The sequence below is a fragment of the Octodon degus genome, unplaced genomic scaffold (assembly GCF_000260255.1).
Source record: "Octodon degus isolate 3935 unplaced genomic scaffold, OctDeg1.0 scaffold00048, whole genome shotgun sequence".
NCBI classification, from domain to species: Eukaryota; Metazoa; Chordata; class Mammalia; order Rodentia; family Octodontidae; genus Octodon; species Octodon degus.
The window spans coordinates 2,154,232-2,180,724 of record NW_004524624.1 but is presented as its reverse complement, the minus strand read 5'-3'; the positions used below and the strand labels follow the sequence as shown (position 1 = coordinate 2,180,724).

Sequence of the window (26,493 nt, the reverse complement as noted above, 5' to 3'; positions counted from 1 at the left end):
AACCTTTCCTTCCTTCATTTTGGGTGTTAAGTATTTGTCCCAGAGAAAAGTAACTGAGATAATACTTTTTGTGAAAGTTTTATTTTCTTGGTGAATTGAAACTTAACTTTATAATATCTTTTTTACATCTTTATTTTTTTTTACTCCCAGGGTTTTTTTAATGGAGTATCATATAGCTATACCAGCTTCCTTTTGGTACTGGTTGTATGGAATATCCTTTTCCAGATTTTCATTTTCCAACTGTGTCCTTAGATCTAAAGTGAGTCTCCTGTAGATAACATATAGTTTATCTATATTAGATGACATATAGTTTCACCCATTCTGTCAATCTATTAGTTTTTTTTTGGGTTGTCATATTTACAGTAATTGCTAATTAGCTTAACCATTAAAGTAAGAGAAAATATACTTTAAGCATTCTGTTGTTTTCTGTATGTCCTATGGCTTTTTGTCCCTCTTTTCTTCCCTTACTGTTTACTTTTGGTTTTATTAATGTTTTTGTAGTGACATGTAAAGATCTCCCTTTTATATCCTGAATATGTTCCATGGATATTGTTTGTAAGCACTCTGGGAATTAAAGACAATATTCTTAAGTTAAAATTATCTATTTAAAATTGATAATTTTAATCACCTACAAAAACTACTCCTTTAAAATGACTAGCTCTCCCACTACTTTATATTACAGATGTTACAATTTACATCTTTACATGTTGTGTACACATTAATATACATTAATGACTCATTATTTTCCTTTTAAACTTCATAGAAATTAAAGTATTATAAATCAAAATCACAATATATTTGTTTTTATATTTGAGCAAATGTTTTCTTTACCAGAGAAATGTATACCTTCATATGGCTCTGAGTTACTGTCTGGGATTCTTTCATTTCAACATGCAGGACTTCGCTTAGCATTTCTTAATGAATTTAATGCTGCAGAAATGCATCGGTTTATAACTGAGAATGTTCTAATTTCTCTTATTTTTGAAGGACAATTTTACTAGGTATAAAAGTCTTCATGATACATTATCCTTTTTCAGCATTTTAAGTACTAACCTGGTAATTTCTGCCCTACAAGTATTCTTCTGAGAACTCGGGTTACAATCTTATAATCATCATCTGTGGTGAGTTCTTCTTGGTACTTTCAAGACTCTCCATGTGGCTTTGGCTGTCAAGTTTAATTATAGTATATCTTAGTGTGAGTCTCTTCACTTAGTTTGGAGTTTATAGAGCTGCTTGGATTTGCAGATTAATATCTTTTTTTGAACTTGGGACATTTTCACTTTTATTTTTAATTCAGAAACTGTCTTTACACTTATCTTCTCCCTTGAATTCCCCATATGCAGATTGGTTTATCTTATGGTAGTCTACAAGTTTCTGAGGGTCTATTCACTTTATCCTCTTTTCCTGTTTTTCAGACTGACAATTTAAAATGTTACTTTAAAAAATTCCACTAGCTAATTGCTAAAGTCTGTGAAAGTCTTCTACTAGGGCAAGGAGATAGCTCAGCAGTTTAAGCCCCTGCCTGGCAAGTGCAAGGACCCAGGTTCTGTCCCCAGCACCATGTGCCATGCCAGCCACGTGCTGTGCTAGCTACTGAAACCATGCTTGGAGGCGCATGCCTTTAATCTCAGCCCTGGGGCGGCAGAGACAGGAGGATCACTATGAGTCTTAGCTGTGTACCAAGATCCTGTACCAAATAAATAAGTAAATCTTTTTAAAAGAATCTTCTATTAAATTTTTCAATTCAGTTATTGTGTACTCCAGCTCCAGAATTTTGTTTCTTTACACTTTTCATCTATTTATGTCTCATTTTATTGACATAGCATTTCCCTAATTCCCTTTAGACTTATTTTTCTTTAGTTATTTGAGCATACTAATGACAGGGTCTTTTTTTTTTTTTTTTGTTAAGTTTTTGTCTTATATGTTCAGGGCTTCTGTTTTGCCAGGGCAATTTTCCACCACCCTAGTTTCTTCTTTTGAATGGGTCACTTTTTCCTGTTGCTTTGCACGTCTTGTAATTTTTTGGTTTTGCTTAATTTTTTTTAAAGGCCACTTGTTTCAGTCTTTTCAGGCTGGCTTTGTGCCAGGGCAGTTTTTCACTAATTAACAAGGCAAACTTACACACCTCAACTGAGTTTCGTCTTGCTGGCTTACACGTGTTTTTCAGTGCCTCATGTCCACAGCCACTTTTGAATGTGTCTATTTCCCATAGTGTTAATGTAAGTTCTCTTTAGAATCTTAACTTTATTGTATTCCTGTACTTGTAACTGTCTGCCTCAGGTCTGTGGGATTCTACTCACCAGCAGCTGCCATGAGCAGCGCTTGCTGCTTCTACCTAACTGCAATTCTAGTTAGACAAAACAGAGACTACTTATATAGGTGGATTTCTGACAGCTTAGGAAATTGCTAAAAAGACCTGCTTCATGGCCCCTGGTTTGAAGGAGGAAATGGGGAACTAGATGACAACTTCTTCTATACTAAGATCACACTGTTCTAAGAAGGTGGGTTGAGAATGAATTAAAACAATAAAATCTTTTCCTTTTTTTTTTTTTTTCAGAACCAGGGATTGAACTCAGGCTCTTGTGCTTTCCAGTCAAGTGCTTATTTTACTGAGCTATCTCCCTGGCTCTTCTCTCATCTTGAACGTATACTTTTCTTGATCAAGAATTCACTTGATGACTCTAGACATTTTACAGAGCTCCTCTGTGGTTATTTTTAGAGAGTTCCATACCCAGCACCACAGGAGGTGCCAACCACAGAACCAGGCATGGTGACACATATCTGTAATCCCTGCACGAAGGGAGGCTGAGACAAGAGGATCACTATGAGTCTGAACTGCATAGTGAGATCTTGTATCAAGAAAAAGTAAAATAAATAAATAGACAAATAAAAACCAAACAAACAAACAAAAAAGCTTCTTATTAGCTGGGGAGATGGCTAAATGGAATAAGCGCTTCCCTGCCAAGTGCAAGGGCCTGAGTTCAATCCCCGGTTCCACAAAAAAAAGAAAAAAGAAAGAAAGAAGAAAGAAAGGAAAGAAGAAAGAAGAAAGAAGAAAGAAAGAAAGAAAGAAAGAAAGGAAAGAAAGAAAGAAAGAAGAAAGAGAAAGAAAGAAAGAAAGAAAGAAAGAAAGAAGAAAGAAAGAAAGAAAAAAGTAAGCTTTTGGTTATTTTTATGTCTCTTTGGGAAAATAAGGGTTTGAAGCACCCTATTCCAACATTTTTCAGCGTCTTTTATTTTCAGAGAGCTCATGTTTGAGTGAACAGTTGAATATGGAAAAGAAACAAGCCCTAGATTGGAGATACAAAGGGAGGGCCAGAGAAAAAAGAGGGAGATGCCTGGTTCTCCTGAGAGTAATCTAGAAGGGTTGCTAGAGGAGGAATCATTTAGCTGAGTTCCAATGACATTGCACAGAAAGTAATCTACAGATAAAGAGGCAGAAACTTAAGAAGGTAGAAATGCTTAAAAAATTAGAATTTGAGAAATGGAGAATGTAAGAATTATGAAGACATCAATTTAAAGATAACCTTTCTGCCAAGCCAAGCACATATATTGCCTCTCCTCATCTGTAGCTTTACTGTCTTCACTTTTAATTACCTGTGGTCAATACATCTGAAATGATCAAAGGAAAATTCCAGAAATGAGCACTTTGTTTTAAGTTGTGTGCTATTCTGAATAATGTGATAAGATCTCACACCACCCGCTCCACTTAGTTTAGGAAAGGATTCATCGTTTTGCCTATTGTATCCATTCTGTGTGCACCACCTAATTACTAGTCTCTTAGTAGCCCTCTCAGTTGTCTGTCTGAGTCTTGTGGTATTCTAAAGCTTTTGTCCCATGACCTTTATTTTACTTAATAATGGCTCTCCAATTCAATAGTAGGGATGCTTCTAGTTCAGATATGCCAAGAAGAAGTCATAAACTGCCACCTTTAAATGAAAAGGAAAAAATTTTCAGTGAGGTAAGGAAATAAAATTATATATTAAGGTTGCTAAAATCTATGGTCAGAATAAATGTCTTCAGGAAATTGTAAAGAAATAAATTCATGCTAGTTTCGCTGTCATATCTAAAACTGAAAGATTTGTGGATGCAATGCATGACACATGCTTAAGTAGGAAACAATACATTTGTGGGTGGAAGACATGAACAGAAATACATTTCAAATGACAGCAACTTGTTACACCAAAAATCACTGAGCCCATACAAAGACTTCAAGAAGGGAAATGAGGGACACCAAGTCATATAAGAGATTGCCACACAAAATCAGAGACAAATTTATACTGAAAAATATACAAATAATGGGTAGGCTGATGAAGAAGCTCATGCCACATTTCCAGCAGAGTTAAGAAATTGACTTAGGACAAAAGATGCCATCCAAAGCAAATCTTCATTTGAATGAAGTAGACTCTTCTGGAATAAGATACCCAGTGGAACTTACATTCATTAAAGTGAAGAGTCACCCCAGAATAAAATGGGAAAGGATGAATTAATTCTGTTACTGTGTCAAAACTGCAGAGCATATGATAAAGACAGCGGTAGTTTACAAAGCAAAGATCACATGTGCCCTCAAAAACAAAAGCAAAATTATCTGATCTTCTAGCACCACTATCAGAAAATGCAGGTTTTAGCAGTCTTTTTTAATGAAATGGTTCCACTGCTGTTTACTCTGGAAGTTAGTGGATACCTAAAAGAGGAAAGTTTGGAATTTAAAGCTCTGTTAGTGATATAACATGCACCTGGACATTTCAAATCTGTTTTCTATGAAAATGAAAATGCCAAGGTTATATTTTTACTTCATAATATAACTTCATTGCTATAGTACCTTAACTAGAGTATTATTCTATTCATTAAGGCCATATGCATCCATCTGGTATTTAATGATATTTAACCAGCAATTGATCAGATCCTAATTGGAGTATAATGCAGTGGAAATATAAGTGGAGTATAATTGGTGGAAATCATTCATGACTACAGACACAAAAATATCCATCAATGCTTCAATGGATGAATATAAACAAGAAACTATAAATGGCTGCTAGGAGAATTTAGATTTAAGCCATGAATGGTTTAAAGGCTTCCTAGGTAGTGTCGGAAAAGTTATGAAAATTATTCACACATCAAGATGGGTTGGTGGTAAGGATTTAAAGACTTGCTTAATGAAGAAGTAGAAGAACATAGTTAAGGCCACTGAGAATTGTTAACAATTTAAGACTTGGGAGAACTTGGGGAGTCCTATGTAGAGGAAAAAGGAAAGGAAAATGAAACAGTACCAGTGATGCAGGCATTTCTGAAATTTGCCCACATGCTTCAAGAAGCATAGATAGAATAGGGCAAAATTATTGTACATGATGTTCAGCATTAAATGCACCTACATGACCACTAAGGGATTTCAAGATCTGTAGCAACACTTTGATGAATTAAAAACAAATTCCAATGTAATGTATTCCCAGAGTTGGGGGACAAAAAAACCTTCAAACTCAGCCACTGACATTGCTACAATCCAGCCATCAACATTATTGAGATTTGAGCTAGCATCACTAGAAATGGATGATCCTCCTGCTGACATCACTGGAAGGTCAATAGCAGACTAACAATATAGCACAATGCCTACATCAGTCTTCTCACCTCATATAATTACACAGATATGGCATTTCACTTCATAAGAAGAGCAGTGAATGTAGTACAATAAGGTCTTTTGAGAGAGCTGGAGAGAGAGGGAAAGAGGGAAAGAAACAGAGACAGAGACAGGAAGACAGAGACAGGCAGAACACTTCCATTACATTTTTATAGTGTGGTCAGAATTGTTTCTATTTGTTATTAGTTACTAATCTTACTGTGGCTAACTTCCTAAGCATCAGAAGATGCATAGAAAAAAAAAGTATGCTTCCAATGAATTGCCTGTTTTTATCTTTTATCGACTAGTCTGTTGTGCCATATTTTTCTTATGGATTGGTAGGAGTTTTCAAAAATATTTTATACCCTAATCTTTCATCTGCTTTATGTCACCAATAGCTTTTTTAGACTGTGGTTTATCACATAAGTTTGTTTATGATGTTATTAATTTTTATGGATACACATTTATCAATCTTCTCCTTTTCGGTTTATCTTTGCAAGGCCTTAAAAGCCTTGCTGACTCCCACTGTCATTGACACAGTCCTTGTGTATTCTATCGTTTTGGTTTTTTTAAGACTTGAAATTGAGGTGTCATTGGGAAATCCAAATTGAAAAGAGTCAAAAACTGTAATGGGAGTATAAACTTAGGGTTCTTTGGACTGGAGGAGATGTTTACAACTAGAGGCAGAAGAGGGTCCAGAGAAAGTCTGTAAAACTGCAAAGGAAGTGGTGAGAGACACAGATCTGAGGAGCAGATATTAGTAGACCTGGTTGAACACCACACTATTCAGGACACCTAGAAGGGGTGGCCCAAGAAGTAGGAGAAAACCTAGGGAATGAAGGAAGGCAAGCGTTAGTGGGGCTTGAGTAGCCACTGGTGTCAGTGATGCCATCCTCAAACCTAAATTGCCATAATTAAGTATATCCTTTTTCAAGGAGATATACTTTTTCAGACAAAGGGGTCTGACCCACTTTTACATCCTAGCACTAGAGGATTTGCCTGCCCACAATGGCATTCACCCATTCTTCCATTCAAAAGAATTTACAAATCTACCAATTAATAGCAAAAAGCTTACTATCAGAATAAATTTTGAAGTCTCCTTCTTTCTATTGAACCTTGATATCAAAATAAAGCTCAAACCCAAACATCTTGAAGACTGTTTTACTCGGTCACATGAAGTGGGTGGGCTGGCTCCGTGGTGCCCTTCCTTTTGATGTCAACTTGGAAAGATCAAGGTGGCACCTGTGAAGGTGCCAGGAACTGGAGGAGAAATATGGCCTTTCTCTATAAAACCCAGGTGACTCCAGAGGAATCCAGAATGTGTCCACACATGCCCTTAGTTCTTTACTTGACCTTTTACTACCTAGTAGGCTTGATAATGGCCATTGTTCTCCTGATGTTATTTTGTGGATTTATGATGTACCTATTCTTGAACTGTCACTCTATAAATTGTCTGTAAAATCTTATCCATGGAGTAAAGGAATGGAATTATTCATAGCATAATTTCTACTTCAGCTCATGGTGAAAGTACTCACTTGGGGTATAATTAAGTTCTAGGCAAACTGGCTTGAATGCGGATAAAGGTGGAAGGAAATAGTTGTATGTCACAATCTGGATGCTTCCTGGTGTTTGACAAGCACCTGGTGTGTCAGTTCACAGATGGAGGAGAAATCAGGGTCTTGGTAAAGAGGTGAGAGGTCCTTCCCACCCACACAAGGGGAGTTAGAGAATGACTAACTAGAAAGCAAATAAATAAGCACAGTTTAAAATGTTAGAAGCAAAAATAAATAGGATAACAATAAGAGATCTAGTGAATAAGGAATAAAGCTAAAGCCTAAGAGACACAAAAGCAGTTAAAAGAGAGGTCAGGTGGTTTGACTGCGGCACAAGGCATGCATATGTCAGAGCAGGACTGACACCCAGCAGGGCAAGACTGGCACCTATGTGTGGCAATCTGGACCAAGGGGCTTGGTAGCAGGTCCCTCAGCTACCAGCCTGTCCTGCAGTGACTGTGTGTGGGATGTGGCCTGGTCATATCCACGCTAACAAAATGCAAACACTCACATGTTGCAGACAAAGTAAAATTTATTGAGACAGACAGAAATGCACCTACTCAGGACTACAATTAAGCATTTGCTATAAACCAAAGAGTTGTGTTCACATTCCAGGTAAGTCTACATGGAAAAGCATTCAGAATACTAGTTTTTCTACATCACTATTTCATCTACAATAGGGACAACAAACAGACACTCTGGATTTGATGGGCTCTCATTACAAGGCTACACATTGAACAGGGACAAACATCATTGACTTTGAGAAAAAGGTATAAAAAGACCAAAACCACCCACTGCAGGAAGGGTTTTTGGATGTTACTGTACAGTGTGGTCGAGGTAAACCAAAATCAAATGCAAATGGCATCCTGGGGGAGCATGGGGGCAGACCTGGGCAGATACATCATTTCCTGCTATGGGAGGAAATGGGCATGACTATACACAACCTCAAATTCAGTAGTAAGGTTTTCCCATGCCTAGAACATTTGTAGACATTAATATGGGAGAGAAATAACAATGGTGCAATAAAAATCCTTGGATTTAACTTGGATGCCACAGTAATGGTATGAAAGGAGAAGTTAAAGGATAAGAAACTCTTCACTAAAGAATTTCTAAAATCAAGTTAGGATAGAACTCAATACCTACCTCAAACAAAGGATGGGCTTATTACAAGACTATTTTCTTTCTTTATGAAAGTCAATATCTTATTGTATACTTGGTCACTGTAATTAAAGGGCCCCTTCCAGAAACAAGAAAACAAAAATTCTACATTGAAGGATGAGGTAACTCAAAATCTAATCCTAATTAGTAGTGGAAAGTACTAATCATATTTAAAGGCCTAATGTCATTGTGTCAAAGTGAGGCATGAAAAAGTGATGTTAATGTTGCTCCATTGATTTTGGGTCCCAGGCTTAGGAGGGCTTTTTGTTTAATACTTTAATGAATCAAAACATCTTCTTGGAAAAATCTCTGAAAATGGCATCTCATTACCTTCCTGGGAATTGCCTATTGAGCACTCTTCTCCATCATTAAGTTAATGCTAAGGATCTTTAAGTGTCATCTTAATTTGACACTTGTCATAAGATAATTAGGCAAATTAAAATCAATGGTTCACTTCGTTCCTAGAAGCTTCTCTTAAGTGAAATCAATTTGTCGATTTTAATTTGTTCTCTTGTGCATTTTTCTAAATGCAGAGGACACAAGTAGCAATGTTTTTCTTTGATGGTATGAGCTAAGATTTTTTTAATATGTTGATTTTTATGTTCTCTATTGTAATTTAGCAGTAATTAAGCACCTGTTTTCTAAATCATTGCACAGTTGTATCTGAGTGGGGGAAAATACAGAAACTGAGGCAATGGGGTTGAGATCCCAATATAGAGCTTGCCAATGGCCTGCATATAGGGAGGGTATGTATGCTGTCTATCAGGACAAAGGACTTAACAACACCAGGTATATTCACTTCCCATCTGAGACCAACCCTAGGGATAATCCACTTTATGCAACCTATGCAAGGATCAGAGGATGCTAATTTAAGGTGGGCTACTGCATATAAATGGTCAATTTGGTGGGAGGTTAGTCAGCTGCCACAGGGATCATGGCTTGCTTAGAAAAAAAAAAAAAAATATATATATATATATATATTTGGGGTAGAGTGCCTGAGTTGATAGGGTTGTCTTGTGGACTGGATAAAGCTCATGGGGGAGACAAGAGAGAGAGACTTGAAAGATATGTGGCCTAGAGAGCAGAGGTTCAGGTAGCTACTGGGGCAACTGAAGGGTAGTGGACAAATAGGTCAGGAGTTTACAGAATAGTACAAAACTGAACGGGGCCATTGTGAAGACTACTCTTTGGTACTTGTGTAAGATAATTCTAAAGAAAGTGAAGATGAGAATGCTACCAGATTTAAAACTTAAATAATGAGTTCTTGGAAAAGAAATGTAGTGGTAAAAAGCTATTTTTTTAATAATATCTCAAGATGTTTGTGTATCTAGGGGGTTAGGGGGTTAGCTTTTGAAAACCCAAACATAACTTTCATATGCGACTTTGAAGTTCCTTCTAGGCCTCTGTTTATCATTTGTTGCAATTTTTTTTTAAATCTATGCATCTTTTGTAGCATTATCATGATTTGTGGGTAAAAAGGAGCCAAAAGCAAAACATTGAATTAAGAAAGAACACTAAGTTGTATTCTAAGGAATGCCGTGGGACTGTCTTTTCAGAGAACCCATTGGGTATGCACATGCCTTACAAAAAGCCCTTGAGTAGGTAGGGAAGGGAGGACCCTGCACAGACAGGGCTGCTGCAGCCTGTGGGGCTTTGGGCTGAAATGAGAGCAATGGCTTGTGAAGCTGCCCCAGTGAGTCACATGGCTTCTGCAGGAAAAAACAATTTAGGCGAACGGAGGCTTACCCAAATCAAAGAAGCTTCCAGTAACTCTGCTAATGCATAGAGAAGAAACCTCCTCAGCCTGCAGGCTACAAGTGCTATTAGTGCAAAATGGGACTTTCATAGCAATTTCTTATTCCAAAAATTTTGTTTCAGGTCTAGATGAGCTGACAAATTTGAAAACATTTTTTCAAATGAATTTTTAATAGATAGCTACTTTTTTTTTGAAAAGTGTGTGTGCGCAGCAAGCATACACAGTCCCTTTTGTTCACACATACATACTTATGTATATGCAGGAAGAAGCATCCAGACATTGATTTTTAATAAATGAATTCCCCAAAGGGACTGAGTTAAGGCCGTTATTTGTAGGAAGCCAGATATTGTGATATAAAAATTAATTTTTTTAATAATAAACACCGGGGGTGGTAGGGTTGGGAGGAAAAGTTACAGTGTGGTGTGTTTTCCACGACATTTACAGGACACAAGAAAAGCACTTAGACGCTGTAAGGCTGGGAACCATGCAGTGATAGCCACCAATGTGGGTGATCAAAAAGGGTCTTTGACGTTTACGAGGGTGGGTGCTCCCTGCACTGTCGGATTCCACATAAATGACATGCTTGTTGCAAAAATCTCACAGGAAGGAGGCTCTATTTAAACCAGCCATTCTCTTGTCCAAAAAAATAGCAAATAAAAAATAACCCAAAACAACACCCTTTCTCCCACACAACCATATGCAAAATCAGAATACTCTGGGACAAGCAGTTGTCTTCCAAATCTTCAGTTCCGTACAGAGAGCAACAGAGGAGAAGAGACGTTGGTGCCTTGGAGTCTTAGATACAAATGCAGGAACAGGAAGTGGCTTGCAACTGTGTACAAAATGTACATCCTCTTCCCTGGGGGCACTACCATATGTACCCGACCTCATCTTCTTTGTCATCATCCTCATCCTCATCATCCTCCGTCACAGACCGAATGTGCACCCTCAGCTTGCCCTCTTTGTCCTTTGGCCCCAGCTCCTGTTCATCGTCCAGGTCGTCCAGCAGGACCACAGAGCCACCACTGCCAAAATCCCCTGAGGTTTCCTGCTCCTCTTCTGGCATAAGAAGGAAAAGACTGAAGGTTAGTTTCTGTTTGTGCATTACAGCTTGGGTTGGGTTCCCCCTGCCTGTGACTTGACTTACAGGGGAACTTGTAGGACAAAGCCATGGAATTTACTCTCTGAATTTGGGAGCATGCCTGCCCATCTAGGGTCAGTCTCTGGGGCAAGAACGACAAATTTTGTTTTGGCATAAGCCCTAGAATGCTAGCGTGCCATTCCCTCCTTTGGAGCTTTATAATCCTGAATAAAAGGTGATAGCCACCTAAGATGTCCTAGGCCTGCAATATTATTCTAACTCTCAAAAACTGTTGTCTAATTGGTCATGGTCATGGTGAATTGCTGCCACTTTCAAAGTTGTGCTGTGCTATGCTGAGCTATGCTATGCAACACATGAGCTTGGGGAACTTAGGGTTGGTTGCTTTGTCTTCACTGTGAACTCATGGTAGAATTCAGCCATCTCTCAGTATGTGCCATGATCCTTACATCCAGAGGGCCGAAGTATCATCACCAGTCTTTGTGCTGCTGATGCAGAAGGCCTTACTCACCGCAGCTCACAGCGCCCTGTTTCCTGGAGCCAGCCAGCTCGTTCCCATATTTATCCACACACCAACACTGCCCTGTGCTGCCATGGCACTGTGTGGCTTTGTAATAGCCTTCTTCATTACACCGCGGTATGAAAGCCCCTGGGTGAACAAGAGGTCCGACTTTAATGCGAGCAACACAGAGATACAGGGCTAATATTATTCAAGACAGGGAGGAGAGCTCGCGCATCAGTCTGAATATTTGCCACAGGGCTGGAAGGAGAGAATGGAACCAGTTGGTTATTGCTTCATTAACATGATAAGAGCTAAATATTTAGGAGCCCAAATGCATTGAACTTCAAGGAGCTCACTTTTCAAAAAGGTTTACTTAATAATAGTTAATGTGTGTTAAATATTTATGTATATTTGGCATACTGAATTAAACCAGGCACATGATCATGCAATTTCTGATTGCCCCAAGTCTGAAGAGAGGTAATAGTGTTACCTTTTAGTAAATAGGAGATTGAGATACAGGAAAATTAAGTCTAGATTCACATCATTGACTCTGAATCCAAAGCAATGTTTCCCAAACTCCCAAGATGAAGAACTTGTTTTAAACTTCAAATCCATTAAAGACAGTATTTGCTCCAACCACATAAAATGACCTGTGAAATTCCTAGAAAAGATTCTGAATGTCTCCATGTCTGACTCATTGCAGAATATTAACAACCATTTCATTAACTACAGTCCATCCTCACGGCGCTCTTCGCAGAGCCATTCACTGTCCCTGCTCTCATGGCTCTACCCAAGTGGTAACCGCTAACGCCTTCCTTGCAGTAGTCCAGTGAGCTGCCCCAATAACACCAAAGGCATCAGTTTTCACAGATAGTGAAGTGACAAACGAGAACCATACTACTTATCTATTCCTTCTTTATTGGGGTTTTTGGGGAGTGGGGTATTGAAAATCAAACAAGGACCTCATGCTTGCTAGGCAGGCACTGTGTCACTGAGCTAAGCCCCCAGCCCTGCTTACTAGGTTTTTACTTTTCCCTTTGGTTACGACTGCTAATTTCATTTTAACAGCTAAGAAAATCAGTGTTTTATTCTTTGCATACCCTTAATGAATTACCAATATTATAAAACTGCTTTCATGAAGTAGTCATTTCCTGGTTAGGATACGCTGTAACTGTAATATTACCGCCTATAGTAGTAGGGGTTTTTGCAAATAGGTTACTAAGTGATAAAGGTTTGTAAGTTTTCTGTCCACGTTCCTCATTAATAACTTATTTAGACAGTTGCCCATCTTTTTTCTAGATATTTTATAAAAACAGAATGATCATTTCCTTGAAGGATCAACCCCTTCCCAGGGAAAAAAATATTCTTCGTCAGTTACCTGTTTGGAGTTTGAGATAAGCATTTTGATTAATTTTTAAGTTTTAATGTCTTGCTTTTGCGGCCAAAATTCAACATCTGGTAGTATTTTACCTCAACTTTCGTAGCTGTTATTAATTGGATTATGGCACTTGTCCTCATAATTTGGTCCACTGATTAGAAACACAATCTGAAAACTCCTTACAAAGGGATATTTTGGATTCAACCTCAAAAGTACTGCCAGAAACTTAGGGATTATGTCTATACTTTAATAAACCCTCCAAGGTAAAGTTTGAGAGGCTGACAACCACTCCCTTCCAACTTAGTTTCTGTCACTCCCATTCAAATTTGTGACAGAATTGGAGCCTTTGCACCTTGTACTATCATGGTTGTTTTGTGTAAAAAATCTTTATTATGTCATTATGTTTTTATTTCATTATTTTTTGTTTGATCCTAATAATTTTGGTTTATTGTGCTATAGTTTTTGAATTGAAAATCTAGTTAATTTAGTTTTAATCTTTATTTTTTCATAAATGCATTAGAATTTATATAGGTTCCTATAAGTTTCACTCTAGTTATTTTCATAGATTTGATACGCAGTGCTTTCAACTTCATTCCGCTTTAAATATTCTACAGTTACTTTACTTCCGGTTTGACCAATATTTACATAACCCCAAAGATCTATGGAACTTTGATAATCTCATTTTTAATTCTATTATTACTGTATTGTGGTCAGGGAATTTGATTTGTGATTATTTGAAATATGTGGAGTTTTTAATTTGTTGTTGTATACTGCAAGGCAGATATCCTTTGTGTGTGTGTGTGTGTGTGTGTGTGTGTGTGTGTGTCTTTGTCTGTGTCTGTGTTTGTTGTTTATTTTCTGAGACAAGGTCTTGCTGTGTATTTCAGGCTGGCCTTGAGTTCACAAGGCAGCCCAGGATGGTCTTGTCCTCAAAGTGTTCCTCCTGCCTCAGCTTCCCAAGTGCTGGGATTATGGGTGTTTACCACCACTCCTGGTTCTTGTGCGAGTTTGAAGTCTATACATTTAATGCCTACCTTCAGAACTACATATATAACTATAAATGCAAATTAGTCATGCTGCCCAATCCTTTTGTCCTTTTTGTCTACTTCAATTGTCAGTTTTAAGAAAAGATGATCTCTGAGTCTGACTGTGAATAGGATTGCTCCTCTTTGCAATTGTGTTATATTTTGTGTAAGTTAGGAGTATATCAATTTGTAGCATAACAGGAACATTTTGCCAAAATGATACTCTTGTATCATTTTATTTTTAAGTTTTTGCATTTCTCAGATCATAAAACAGTTATAAAAATATCATCTTTTCATTTCAACTTTCTGTGAACTGCTTAGGTGTAACTTATTTCAAAAATAACCTGTTGATTACTTCTATCTCATAACAAGTTTGATTACTCTTAGTTCTTTTTGGTACAGGGTCTGGCTATGCAGCTCATACAGTACTGGGGATTGAACCTGGGTCCTTATGCCTGCCAGGCAGGCTCTTAGACCACTGAGCAATCTCTCCAGCCCAGTTACTCTTATTTCTGCTAATATATTTGTTTTTCTTATTTATCATCATCACCATTTCTGCCTTTCATGGAAATTAAATTTTCGCCATGTGTTTCATTTGTACATTTAAATACTATATCCTATTTCGTTTGCATTTTCTTTTCTTACTAAATCAACTGTAAACACATTTTACTGCCTTTTTCTGATTGCCCCCAAGAATATATTATTATAATTCTAGCCTTCTATCAAAATACTTTTACACATCATACATATTTAGACTTAGCAGCATTTATTTTTCACAGTTGCAGCTGAATAATTCTAGGATTATTTATCTGGTAGAATAATCCTTTAGTGATATTTCAGTAAGCTAAATCTTACATGGTTTGAGAATAATTCTGTCACCACACTTGAACAATAGTTGGGGTAAGTTTAAAGTTTTAAGTTCAAAGTTACTTCCCTTAAGCACTTGGAAGTAGTATTTTCTCTTCTTTAATTAATGTTGTCAATAGAAAGTCTGATGTGAATCCGATTCTCGTTCAACAGTAGGTAATCTTTATTCATGATAGATTTAGTTTTGGATTTCCTGATGAGATATGTGAATATGATTCATCTTTGTGGGCTTCTTAGTTTGACCTACGTAATAATATACTGTATATCACGCTCCAAAAAATAAAGACTCCTGCTAAACACTGCAGTTTTGTTATCCCTACTTTTTCTCCCTCATGTCTTTTAGAATGACAGTGCTTTCAAATATGCCTTTTATTTTATGGGATGATAGGAGAGAAGAATTAGAGGGAGCAGATGTAAAATTTTGAACCAAGATTGATACCCAGATTTACCTGATCCTAAGATCTACTCTCAAACCCTTCAGGCTATTCAAAGATGACCACCTTCCCAGTCATGGGATGAGACTGTACACAGGACAGTGGCCCTGGGGACCGAGGCCACTCGTGCCCTAGAGATGTTTGTGATGCTGCCCCCTTACCTAGCCACTCCAGTCACAGTACACTGTCCCTCATCCTTCACTCTCAGGGAGCATGAGGGAATGAAAAGGGGGATGCTTTCAATAGCCTCCAGATCCAAAAGACAAACAAATGTGTGAACAGAGTCTCAGTCAAGTACTACAAAGAGTGAGAGCAATGAGAGCAGGGAAAACGCTGATCTCATCCCCTTGAGCTGTGGATTAAAAACAACAGGATTTAATAGACCAAAAATAAATAAAAATTGGGCTGAGCCCCTGGGTTGGTAAGAAGCAGGTGCTGCACTAAATCTGTAATTTAATAAGATTACTCTTACTAAGTATGTAGTAATTATAACAGATTATAATTTGTTGTTTCCTGTTTTATTATTTATTTGAATCTGAATATCCCTGAATACACAGTTATTATATTAGGAGATTTCCCCATGCAGACCATAATTTGTAAGCAAATAAATGGCATTTTTATGAGTCAGCCAGAGTAATCTCCATATGTGGGAGATGTGAAAAGACAAGGTAGGATTCTGGAAGGAAGAAGGTAGGCAATTCATTTATGTGTGCTGAAGCAAGTGGAAAATGAGACATCTCGGGTGACACACTTTACAAATGTCTCATTAATTACTAACTGATGAGGCAATTACCAGATAGCCACATACCATGGAACCATTTTTTAAAGTAAGATCTTAGGTACATCACTAATACACAAAATAGCATTTCATAGGCAGTACAAGTCCTTGCCCTGGAAAAACCTATGAAAGATGGATCTAGCCACTTTACCTCCAGGCTAAAGAGAAAGCTTTTTATATGAGAGGACTTAGGCCTTCAAAGTTGAAGATCATGATGATTTCTGAGTCTTTTCTGAATTGAACAGTGTATTGTCAGAAATCAAAAGTAGGAGGTAAGTAAATAAGTAAATCCAAAAGTACAGGAAAGGATGCACTTTGAGGAGAGCAAAAATTTTAGAAGAGAAATTGTCAGAATTCATAGACTGCCTGCACTTGGGAATAAGCAAGAAAAGTTGCCCATTTCCTTCAAGTAAATAGATAAACTTCTGAAATGGCAGGCTGCTTTAGGGAATGCACCTGCCTCTGAATGCTTAACAAGAATAATTCTGAATTATTGTGTTGCAGCTGTCAGCTCTTTTCAAAAAAGCAAGGAAGGCAAAGCAGACTCTTCAGAAAATGAGGTTTGCTAGTGTCTGCAATGGCCTGGTCTAAATGCCACCATTTCCCCTGAGTGCTGGAGCAAGGGTGACCAGAAGGAAACACTCAAGAGAGGCTGGCCCCTGTTGTCTCTACTGTGGCACAGACTTGCATGTTAGGGAAACACACCTCACTTGCTTTGGTCTTATTAGAGGAGGAGAGATGAGCGGGGTCTCAACAGACGGAACTATTTCTCCAGGGAGTCCGTGAAAACTGAGAAATACAGGACAGTGCAGACAACACTTCTAACCCATCTGATAAATTGAAGAGGAGGGCAGGGGACAGCTTGTCTTCCTCCTTGAATAGACAACTTGCTCTGAGAAATAAGGAAATGCTCAAAGTCACAGCCCTTCTACTGTTAGCAATGTGTTGACTCTGCTGAATGGCTTTATTTAAAAAGGAGAAAGTAGGGCCAAGGAGATAGCTCGTTGGCCTAAGTGCTTGCCTGGAAAGTGCAAGGACCTGGGTTTGACCCCCAGTACCACAGTGTCAGCCCTGTGCCAAGGCAGCCACCAAAACCAGGTGTGGTGGCATACGTCTGTAAACGGAGTTCTGGGGAGGCTGAGACAGGAGGATCACTATGAGTCTGAGCTGCATTGTGAGACTGTGTATCAAAGAAATAAATAAATAGGAGAAAACCAGGGTTTATTGAAGTCCATTATCAGGGAGGGTTAGTAACAAGAGATGGAAACTAGCCCTGCCTGAATTCAGGTCTAATCTCTGGCCTTTCTTCTTGCTGGTAAGGCAAGTGGTAGTTGCTAGCCAGACAGCTAAACCTCTGTTTATGTCTAGTTATCTGTAGCATATTACCAACTAGCTGCAGGAGTTTAGCCTGGGCTAAAAGGAGGTATTTCTTTCATGAGACACTGGCCCTAACTGAGTAACCATTGGAGTACTGAACATTAAAGGAGAAATGGATGGCTTAATTAGTTGTTTAAGTGGTGGCGAGCAATTATACTTACCCAACAGGCTTTTCCCCTTGCTCAGCTTTTGAATTCTGTTCATTTCATTCTGGCAAGGGAGACCTAAAAAATAATTTATGGAAGTCAGTTTCCAGATGGTATGGGATATAATAGGGACATAATCTCTAATGATTGACTTCACTTTTGATGTGAAATGAAGTCAATGACACACCTGGGAGTAGAACTGCTCCATATGTTGTTGTAGGTAACAAAGCAAATTCAGGCCATTAGTGTTACTAATTAAAAAAAAATAACCTCATGCCACAAGATACTTAAAATAGTACTCAGGATTTACTCCCATTGTGCAGGAAATTTCCTTCTTCTCACCAGCTTCAGCAGACACCATATTCAACTCGGTGACTTCCAACAGTTTCTCCTTTATATCAGAAAGACGGAAGTGGCTAAGCTTTTCTGTGAGCTGGAGATTGAAGCCAAGGCCTTTGTGTTCTGAAGCTACAGACCAACTAACTAACCAGAGGTGGCAATTACTTGATTTATTCTAGGTTTTGTGGTAGGAGAGAGAGGATTGAAAATACCCTAAGAAAATAAGCCACAGGTCTCCAGAGACCAATGGAAAGACACACAGGGATCTGGCATGTAGGAGAATGACTTTTATCTACATTTTCTCACCACCCCACAATGCACAGGGGAAACTCTCTTCACCCCTCTCAGCCAGGCCCTCTGCTGTAAGGTGTATATTGTATGGACCAGCATGGGACAGCTACAGGGAGCCACGTGGCTAAAAATGGGGTACAGGGAAGAACATGGCACTTTTGCCCCTTTAGAAAAGAGCTTGCTTCCATTTCAGACACAGTGACAAAAGACCTCATTAGGTCTTTAGAGACTAACCGTGATGTGTCTTTGCAAGTCTGGTATCTGTGGGCAGTTCTGCCGCTGGCTCATGGGCACCCTGCCATCGCAGCGTGTCCTGCTCTCTGTCTGACAGTTGTCTCATTCTGCCCTTTCTATGGGCCCCATACAAACAGTTGAAGAAAGCAGGTACCCATGACCTGTGGACTGTACTGAGGCCCCTGGCCCTGCTGCCTGTTCTGGAAGAGAAACTGGTTATAAAAGACATTTTCCAACTTCTGACTTTTAGATGCTTTTAGAGTAAAGGAAAAAGAATCAAACTGAAAATAACAACAGAAAAAGAGAAACAAATTCTGCATGTGATTATAAAAGGGAGCATTTACTATGACAGCTACCCTTTGCTGAATTGCTGGGAGGTATCAGGCACTGTTCTAGAAATTCATGTGTCTTTAGTCTTCACAAGCGCCATATAAAATAGGTACCAATGATATCCCTATTTTGCAAGTGGAAATTTTCTTATTTGTAACTATGCAGAAAAAGAAATTATAGCTGTTTAGAATACTCCTTCTACAAAAGGAGAAAAAGTAAAATCATAAAAGCATGGGGTTAGACAGTTCACGGGGAAGCAAGTTTCTAATTTAAGTGCCTTAAAACTGTTGAATAGAAATTTTTAAAACTCTACCCATTCAAAGGTAAGGAAAAATTAATTCAACTAAATTTACTCGAGAAAACTCCAGATGAAAATTTTATGATACGGTGTTTGTTGTTGAGCAGGTGACAATGATTTCCATGGATTCCTCAAACCAGTTGAAGATTCCAATGAAAAACACATTGTGTAAGACTAGAGTTGAATGCCCAGTATCGCGGGCTCAGGGAGAAAACAATGCTGAAAGAAGAAAGTGGGCAGTGAAGAAACAAGGCATCGCCAAGACAGTAAGACTTATAGGAAAGCCTCAGTGTTGGGGTTCCCGAGAAAAGACTGATCAGATGGAGCACTAAGGTTTTCAAAGACATAAAAGGTTTTCTGAACTTAAAGGCATTGGTAATGAAGTTCCAAGAAGCATAACATATCTTAGGAAAAGGGACAGTGACACCAGCTAAACAAGATTAAGAGCAGGGAAGAGAACAACGAGCATCTAACAGCAAGGATGAAGAATATGAGAGAAACCCACAGTTTAAAAAGGAGAAGCGAAACACTGCAATGAATAGCTATGCTAAACAAATACAGGTGTCGTGCACAACCATGCCCCAGTGAAGAACCCTGGCTTCCCAGAGCAGTTGCAGAAAGGGCAGCCTGTCCTGAGGGTCAGCCTGGCACGGTGACCAGCTCTATGGCTTGACTAAGGCTGTGTCGCCTCCCCCTGGCACTGCACCTAGAGATGCATCGTTAAAACTCAGGCTCTGTGCTTTATGAAACCCAGTAAATGCACATGCACATGCACGCACACACAGATGCACACACAGACACACACAAAAAAAATTAGCTAAATTAAAGCCTAAAGCTATCATTAAGCTTAATGCTGTATCACTAAAATATTTATTAAAAAATACAAAATGTAGGTATTGTTTAACATCAATTTATAGTTACTAGATGAGATGATATAATTAGAAAACAGAAAGAAGTGAGGTAGAAAAATGGAAAAGGAAAAGAAAAAATGATCTCTATTTGCAGATGATATGGCTGCACACCTGAAAACGCAAGAAAACCAACCAGCATAACTTATCAGCAAAATGAGAATTTAATAAAGTCGTTGAAAACAAACTTAATATTGAAGGAACCACTAGTGAGAAAGTATAATGGAAAGCCAGTTCCTTTCCAAGGGTTCTAATCACACAAGGGAAATGCAATATGTGTGTGAACAAAACTTGAAAATGTAACACGGTTGAAAGACAAACACTGTTCTAAGATAAAAGAACTCAGTGTGTATACCTAGTACGAACTTACTTTTACTTGGGGGGAAAAACCAAATGATTCCAAAGTTCACAGAGGAAGAAAAACATTAATATCCAGAAAAAAATTCTGCCAAAGAAAGAATAGCAAGAAAGAATGGGCCTAGCTGACACGAGACATACTATATAACAACTGTCATCTAAATGTCTAGAAATGATCTATGAATACTAAGAGAAACATGACAGACTATTTGGGAAACTGCATAAGAGGGCTTGGGTGCACCCATGGGGGTGCATTTGCAATGACAGATGGCATTTTAGGTTGATGGAAGGTAAGTTTGTCAATAAATGAGAGAAAGACGAGTAGATACTCATTTCCAGGGCTGGAACCTTTCTTGTGTATATATACACAAAATCCTACAGTGATACAAAATGTGAACAATAACAACTAAAGATATTAAGAAATACATAAGAAAATTGCTTTACTATCTGAAGTGAGAAATGCCTTTCTACGCTTAATGAAAGCTTTATAGCTTCAAATAAGCCAGAGAATTTTTAAAAAATGAAGGCATTTAATTTTCTTAAAATTTAAAATATGTCCCTAGTAGAAAGTATACAAATTTTAAAATAGGGGAAATATTTGTCATATCTAATACTATTGAAGTTTCAATTTTCTTACTACAGAATTTCTTACTAAAGCAAGAGTCAGGAAAACTCAAAGCACAAAGAACATATAGACATTTCAAAGAAAGCCAATTATGTCAAAGAGGAGTAAAAGTGTTCAACCTACAGGGTAAGAGAAACTAAATAAAGCCTATTGATAAACAATGATTATAAAGTTTCACAATGCCATGGAAAAATAGGTATTCTCAGATATTTTTGGTAAGAGTGAAAAACTAGTAAAATTTTGGAGCACAAGTTGGGGAGAGCACTCAGATTTAATGGCGCACTTGCTTCCCGATCTTGGTAGTTCTGTTCCAGGACCACGCGTACAATGCTGTAAATGTTCACACGCGCACTCACTGTTCAAGTCCTGTCCTCTCGTCGTGCTGACACTCCGGTATGTGCTTGTACTATCATGCATGCATCTGCAATCTAAGTACTACCAGTAACTTGCCTCCTTTCTTACGGGTGAGGCCTTCCAGCTCTCCTTGGTACCGGGTTCCTGACCAATTCTAGACCAGATTGTTTCAAATATTGGGATTAGATTTCAAATGCAAGCCAGTTTCTTCTGATCCCTTGAGCTGTGGACTGTCACTCTTGGGCACAATCCCCAGAAAGCTGAGACAGATGGCTAGAAATCCAGGCCCATGGTGACCACAGGAAGTCAGAGCACCTCCCAAGGACTCCTGCGAATCTTCCTGTTCCTACTCTATCTCTATAGGATGACTGTCCTATCTGACTTTGGCTTATCCATCCACATATTCCCCCAAATGTTAAATATAAATCTATAGACAAGTACCTTTCTCTAAGGGGAACATGGAACATTTGTGTGACAATGGGAATTATGATACTCTTACATTTGTGCAGTATTTTTCACACTGTAAATCTCAAAATGGCCTTGAGAATTATATGGGGAAGGTTTCTGTGTACCCATTTTATAGATGAAACTATTGAGACACTATATAGTTGGTATATTTTTCCAAGCGAAGGAACAACTCAAACACTCCTTAATTATATACTTAGTTTTCTAATATACCATGTCAAAAGTAAAGCTATATTAGGAGAAAGAAACCTATAGGTATACCATTAAATGGGTTGAATTCTTTATTCTCCAGCTGTTCTCTGCACTGTTCATTGGTGCCTCCTTGCTGTATACTAAGTAGGCCTCTGGAGCCCAGCTGGCCACCTGGGCTCTGAGTCCCAGCTCTTCCTGGCCTTACCTCCAGGCTTCTGGAAGCAGTAGCACCACTCATTGTTAGAGAGCTTGCCATCCTTGAACGAGTCACAGGAGTTGAAAAGAGGCTTGATGCACGGCTCATACTTGTCCAGGTAAATGGCATTGATCTCTGCGTGGTCCAGCAGGAGGTCGTAGTTCATGTCCAGCTTGTTGAACATCCAGCCCAGGGAGTCCTTGCAGATGGGCAGGATGCTGGTGTCAAACCCTGTGGAGAAAGAGCCCATCTCAGCCACCTGGCCTGAACTGTGCCACCCTGCACTGGCCAGCTTCCTGCCCTCAGGAGGGATCCTTCCCTTGCTGCCTTGCCTGAACAGAGTCTCAGTGGCATGCTAGAAGATTTTGTTGTTTATTAAACTAAACATATTAAAATGCACAAAAGTCAGTATGTGAGAAAAACATGTTCTAAAGGGAACAAATCCCCAAAGCTCATCTTGGTGCTGTGAGTACAGTTTCATTATCTAGACTTGCTTAAAGTAGGTATGCTTAAAAGACAAAATACAGCATGGTGAGTAAGAAATGTAAATTATCCCAAGAGCTATGCTTGGGGAGGTGAAAACAAAAGGATGCATAAAAATACCAGTGAAATAAAACTATGCAAAAAAAAAAAAAAAAAGAAATAAAACTATGCAGCACAATCCAGAAGTCCCAATTGTATCTCAGAGGACTGTTAAATCCAAACAGTCTGCACATTAATGGCAAGAGCCAGGTGCTGCTTCTGTCTCCATCCTTCTTTGCTGTAATCCCCTAAAGAGATGCATGAGATGGAACCCAGATGAACTAAGACAATAATTTCTTTTTCATTTTCCCTTAGGAGGGGAAATAGCTTTTTTAAAGAATTATTTTTTTCCAAAATAGAAACTATGCCTTTTGTGCGGGGGAGATAGTGCAGCAGCATAAGCGCCTGTCCCAAGTTCAATCCCTGGTACCACCAAAACTACAACAAAGAAACTCAAACCTTTCAATGGTAACACCTAGTTCGACACCCAAGGTACTGAGATGACTACAAACCCCAGGGAAGGCACAGCCCAAATCTAAAATTTACTTTTCTTTCAGAGTGAACAGCATAGTACAGTCTTGGGTTCCTCTGTAAACTGGATTTGTAGGACTGATTTTCCTGGAATACTGATGACAAAAGTTAACTTTTGTGTTGCTGTATATACAGCACTCTTCTTTTTTTTCTTTTAGAGAAGGGTCTGCAGGGTGTTCAGGGTCACACTACTAGATGGGACTCGGACTGGTAGTGATCCGCCTGTTTACAGCTACCTAAGAGCTGGGATTACCAGCATGCACCACCACTCCCAGTCTCAACTGCCTTCTCATTGTGCCCCAGGGGTGGGGCTGGCACCACAGGCCCTGGGGATTGAACCCTTGGTCCCTGCGCCTGCTTGTACAGCACCTTTCTGAGTACTTTATTATCAATTATCTCACTAAATCAAATGCTACCATATGATCTCCACTTCACAGATCTGAAGGTCCAGAGCTCAAGTTGCTCGTTCCAAGTTGTACAGCTCTAACACTGGGATACTAACTGAGAGAACCCAGTTCTGAGTCAATACACTTGGTGCCTCTTCTCAGTGCCGGGCTCCCTTCCACCTTAATGGAGCTTCCCATACTGAGGATGAGCGATGAGCAGCAGGTTAGGGTGCATGTTGGGGTAGCTAGGGAGAGAGGGCAACACAGTGTCTGCCTTGGGCAGTCATGATGGGGTTGCTGGCCCAATCCCATAGTTCCTCTGCACAGCCTGGCCATCAGGTTCCTATGTTTGCTGCCAGGAACCCCTATCTGATCATCAGTATATAAGATGCAGCAAAGTGTGCCCACCCTGCCTACAGCAGTGCCTTATGCAGAAGGGACTTCACTGTCCAGAGGCAGGACCTCCTCTGAGCTCTTAGCAGCAGCCTGTGCTTTCCCTCATGACTGAGGCTTGTTAATATGATCTAAACTCTGCACAGACAGACTCCCTTGCTCCCTTCTGGAGCCTCAGCCATGACAGCCACGTAATATTGATAGATATATCTGTTGTGAGAAGTTTTCTAGTTACCTTGGAGTTAACCCTTTCCAATATAAAATATGTGCATTTTAAAATGTATTCATTTTAATAATTGAGAACTCAGTTTTTAAAAATCCCCCACATTCCAAAAGGGGCTATGGGACATAAGGTGGCCCTTTATTTCACTAAATGCCACGACTGCAGACAGTCTCTGTGCCAATGAGGTCCTTAGGCACTATTATATACTTGTACATAAATATATAATTGGATTCAATTTTATATGATATTAACATTTTTTTATATACAGAGGAGTTTACTGCTGATGGCCAGAAAGGAGTGCCAAGCTAGTCCTTCGTCAGAAGGTCACGATACACTTCCCTCACTCAAAAGGGTCTAGAATAGGATGCCTACGACTCCGGGGCCTCCCAAGTGCAAGACTGAGCGGGTTTCAGCTCTTTCTTTCAGAACCCAGGGGGATAAAACTGTCATTCTCCGCGTTGGCCTTGAGGGCTTACTGAGCGCCATTCCTTATGTTTCCTTCCTTCCACTCGCTTGAGGACATCAAACCAAGAGCCTCTTGGGGGACTCAATTTGCTCCTGGCCAAACAAGTCATTGCAGGCTCCTCAGCTGTCTGCAGTAGGAGCCTCTGGGGACAGCAGGCTCAAGGAGCTGCTCTCCTCCCATCAATCAGCTCACTGCTGAAAGGCTTTTCAGAAAACTCCAGGGCTGGTCAGCTTCTGGAGGACCCAGGGAAAATGTTTCTCTACCACCTGTGAATTAATTGTCTATAACCTCCCGAGGAACCTCTAGCAAGAGTGGAAAGCAAAAAGCTATCTTGCTTTGCCTTTCCTCCAGACAGCATCCCTGAGAACCACTCTAAGAACACCAGCTCCCAGGAAGCAATCGCTACCTGCTTCCACACCTGCCACCCTTCAGTGTTTGCTTTCATTTTCCTATATTTATTTTAATCCCCATGACTCGATGTTTGCAGTACATAATAATTACGTTCACTGTGCAGACTAGTATAGGTACATAAGACATCTTAATTTTTTTTTTTACTTCTTTTCCCCATTCCTTTATCCCCCCCCCCTTTTAAGGGAAAAAAATCAAGCATTTAGAGTAATTGCCCCCTATATAAGTATTCTCCACTGGTATCTCTTAAATGCTAGAAGCAGCAAATAACAACCAAAAAGGTAAAGGATTTTTGTTTTCTTTTGGTTTTGTCTCACTGTGTTGTCCAGACTGGTCTCAAACACTTGAGCTCCTCCTGTTTCAGCTTGCTGAGAAGTTGGGACTATAGGAATATACCTTGCTTTACCAAGTATAGAAGTATATCTGGTTGGAGATCATTTTTATTCTCGTTAAAAACTAGTGATGATCATACTGACTTTAGATGCTGATGATGTACTTTCTTATATCTACTTAGAGAAATTCCACCCAAACAAGTGTGGGATCAGGAATGGGACAAAATACTTTGTTTTAAACAATATGTTTTGTATTTTGGCCAAGTAACATGAAAATGCTACAGCGTATGGAATGTGGCAGAACCACATGTATTTAAGTGAGGATGTCGATCAGTAATCGTTCTCTGCCTGTTGGACCACAAGGTGGAGAAGCCCACTACTCACCACCTTGAAGTTCAGTGCATGGACAGCCCCTGTCAGAGTGCCAGGGCAAGACCCATGAGTCTCCTCTCCAGCCGCTGACTGGAGAGATTTCTGCCCCTTCGGTGGCTGAGAACAGTGGTACCTCTCAGAGCTGGAGGCATGCTAATGGTAAGGAAGGGGGCGAGTGGCCAGGACTTTATAGAGAAATCAAAATGCATTGGATAGTATGCACAAATCTGTATCATCAAAGATGTTTGCCCCAGTGTTGTTTATATCACTAAACATTAGCAGCAACATAAATGGTCCCCAAGCATAAGTCTACTCAAATAGTTGTACCCATACATTAGAGTTCTACATAGCACTTACAAAGCAGAGTGCTACTCAATGGAAGATAGTCATAGTTGCAAATAAAGGATTATAAAACAGTCTGTTAAGTGAGAACCAAATTTTATAATTATAGGTAAATCAATTTTTATATATGAAGAAGAAAACACTTCAAAATATATATTATAGCATGCTTACATTTGTTAAAATAGTGGCATTTTATAGTTTTCTATAACATTAATGTATTTTATATATAATTTAAATTTTAA

At 39.1% G+C, this 26,493-nt stretch overlaps 1 protein-coding gene across 1 annotated transcript in view; it reads right to left on the bottom strand.

The window, feature by feature from the left end:
- Window positions 1-7,679: 7,679 nt before the first annotated feature.
- The window catches only part of Spock1 (SPARC/osteonectin, cwcv and kazal like domains proteoglycan 1), a 570,527-nt gene continuing 551,713 nt past the window's right edge, over window positions 7,680-26,493 (bottom strand). The window contains exons 8-11 of the mRNA XM_004632236.2: window positions 22,286-22,507; window positions 17,703-17,765; window positions 11,692-11,829; window positions 7,680-11,140 (exon numbers count right to left, since the gene is read on the bottom strand). Of these exons, the coding sequence (XP_004632293.1) occupies window positions 10,950-11,140; window positions 11,692-11,829; window positions 17,703-17,765; window positions 22,286-22,507 (614 nt within the window). The 3' untranslated portion in view covers window positions 7,680-10,949. The remainder of the gene's footprint in view (window positions 11,141-11,691; window positions 11,830-17,702; window positions 17,766-22,285; window positions 22,508-26,493) is intronic.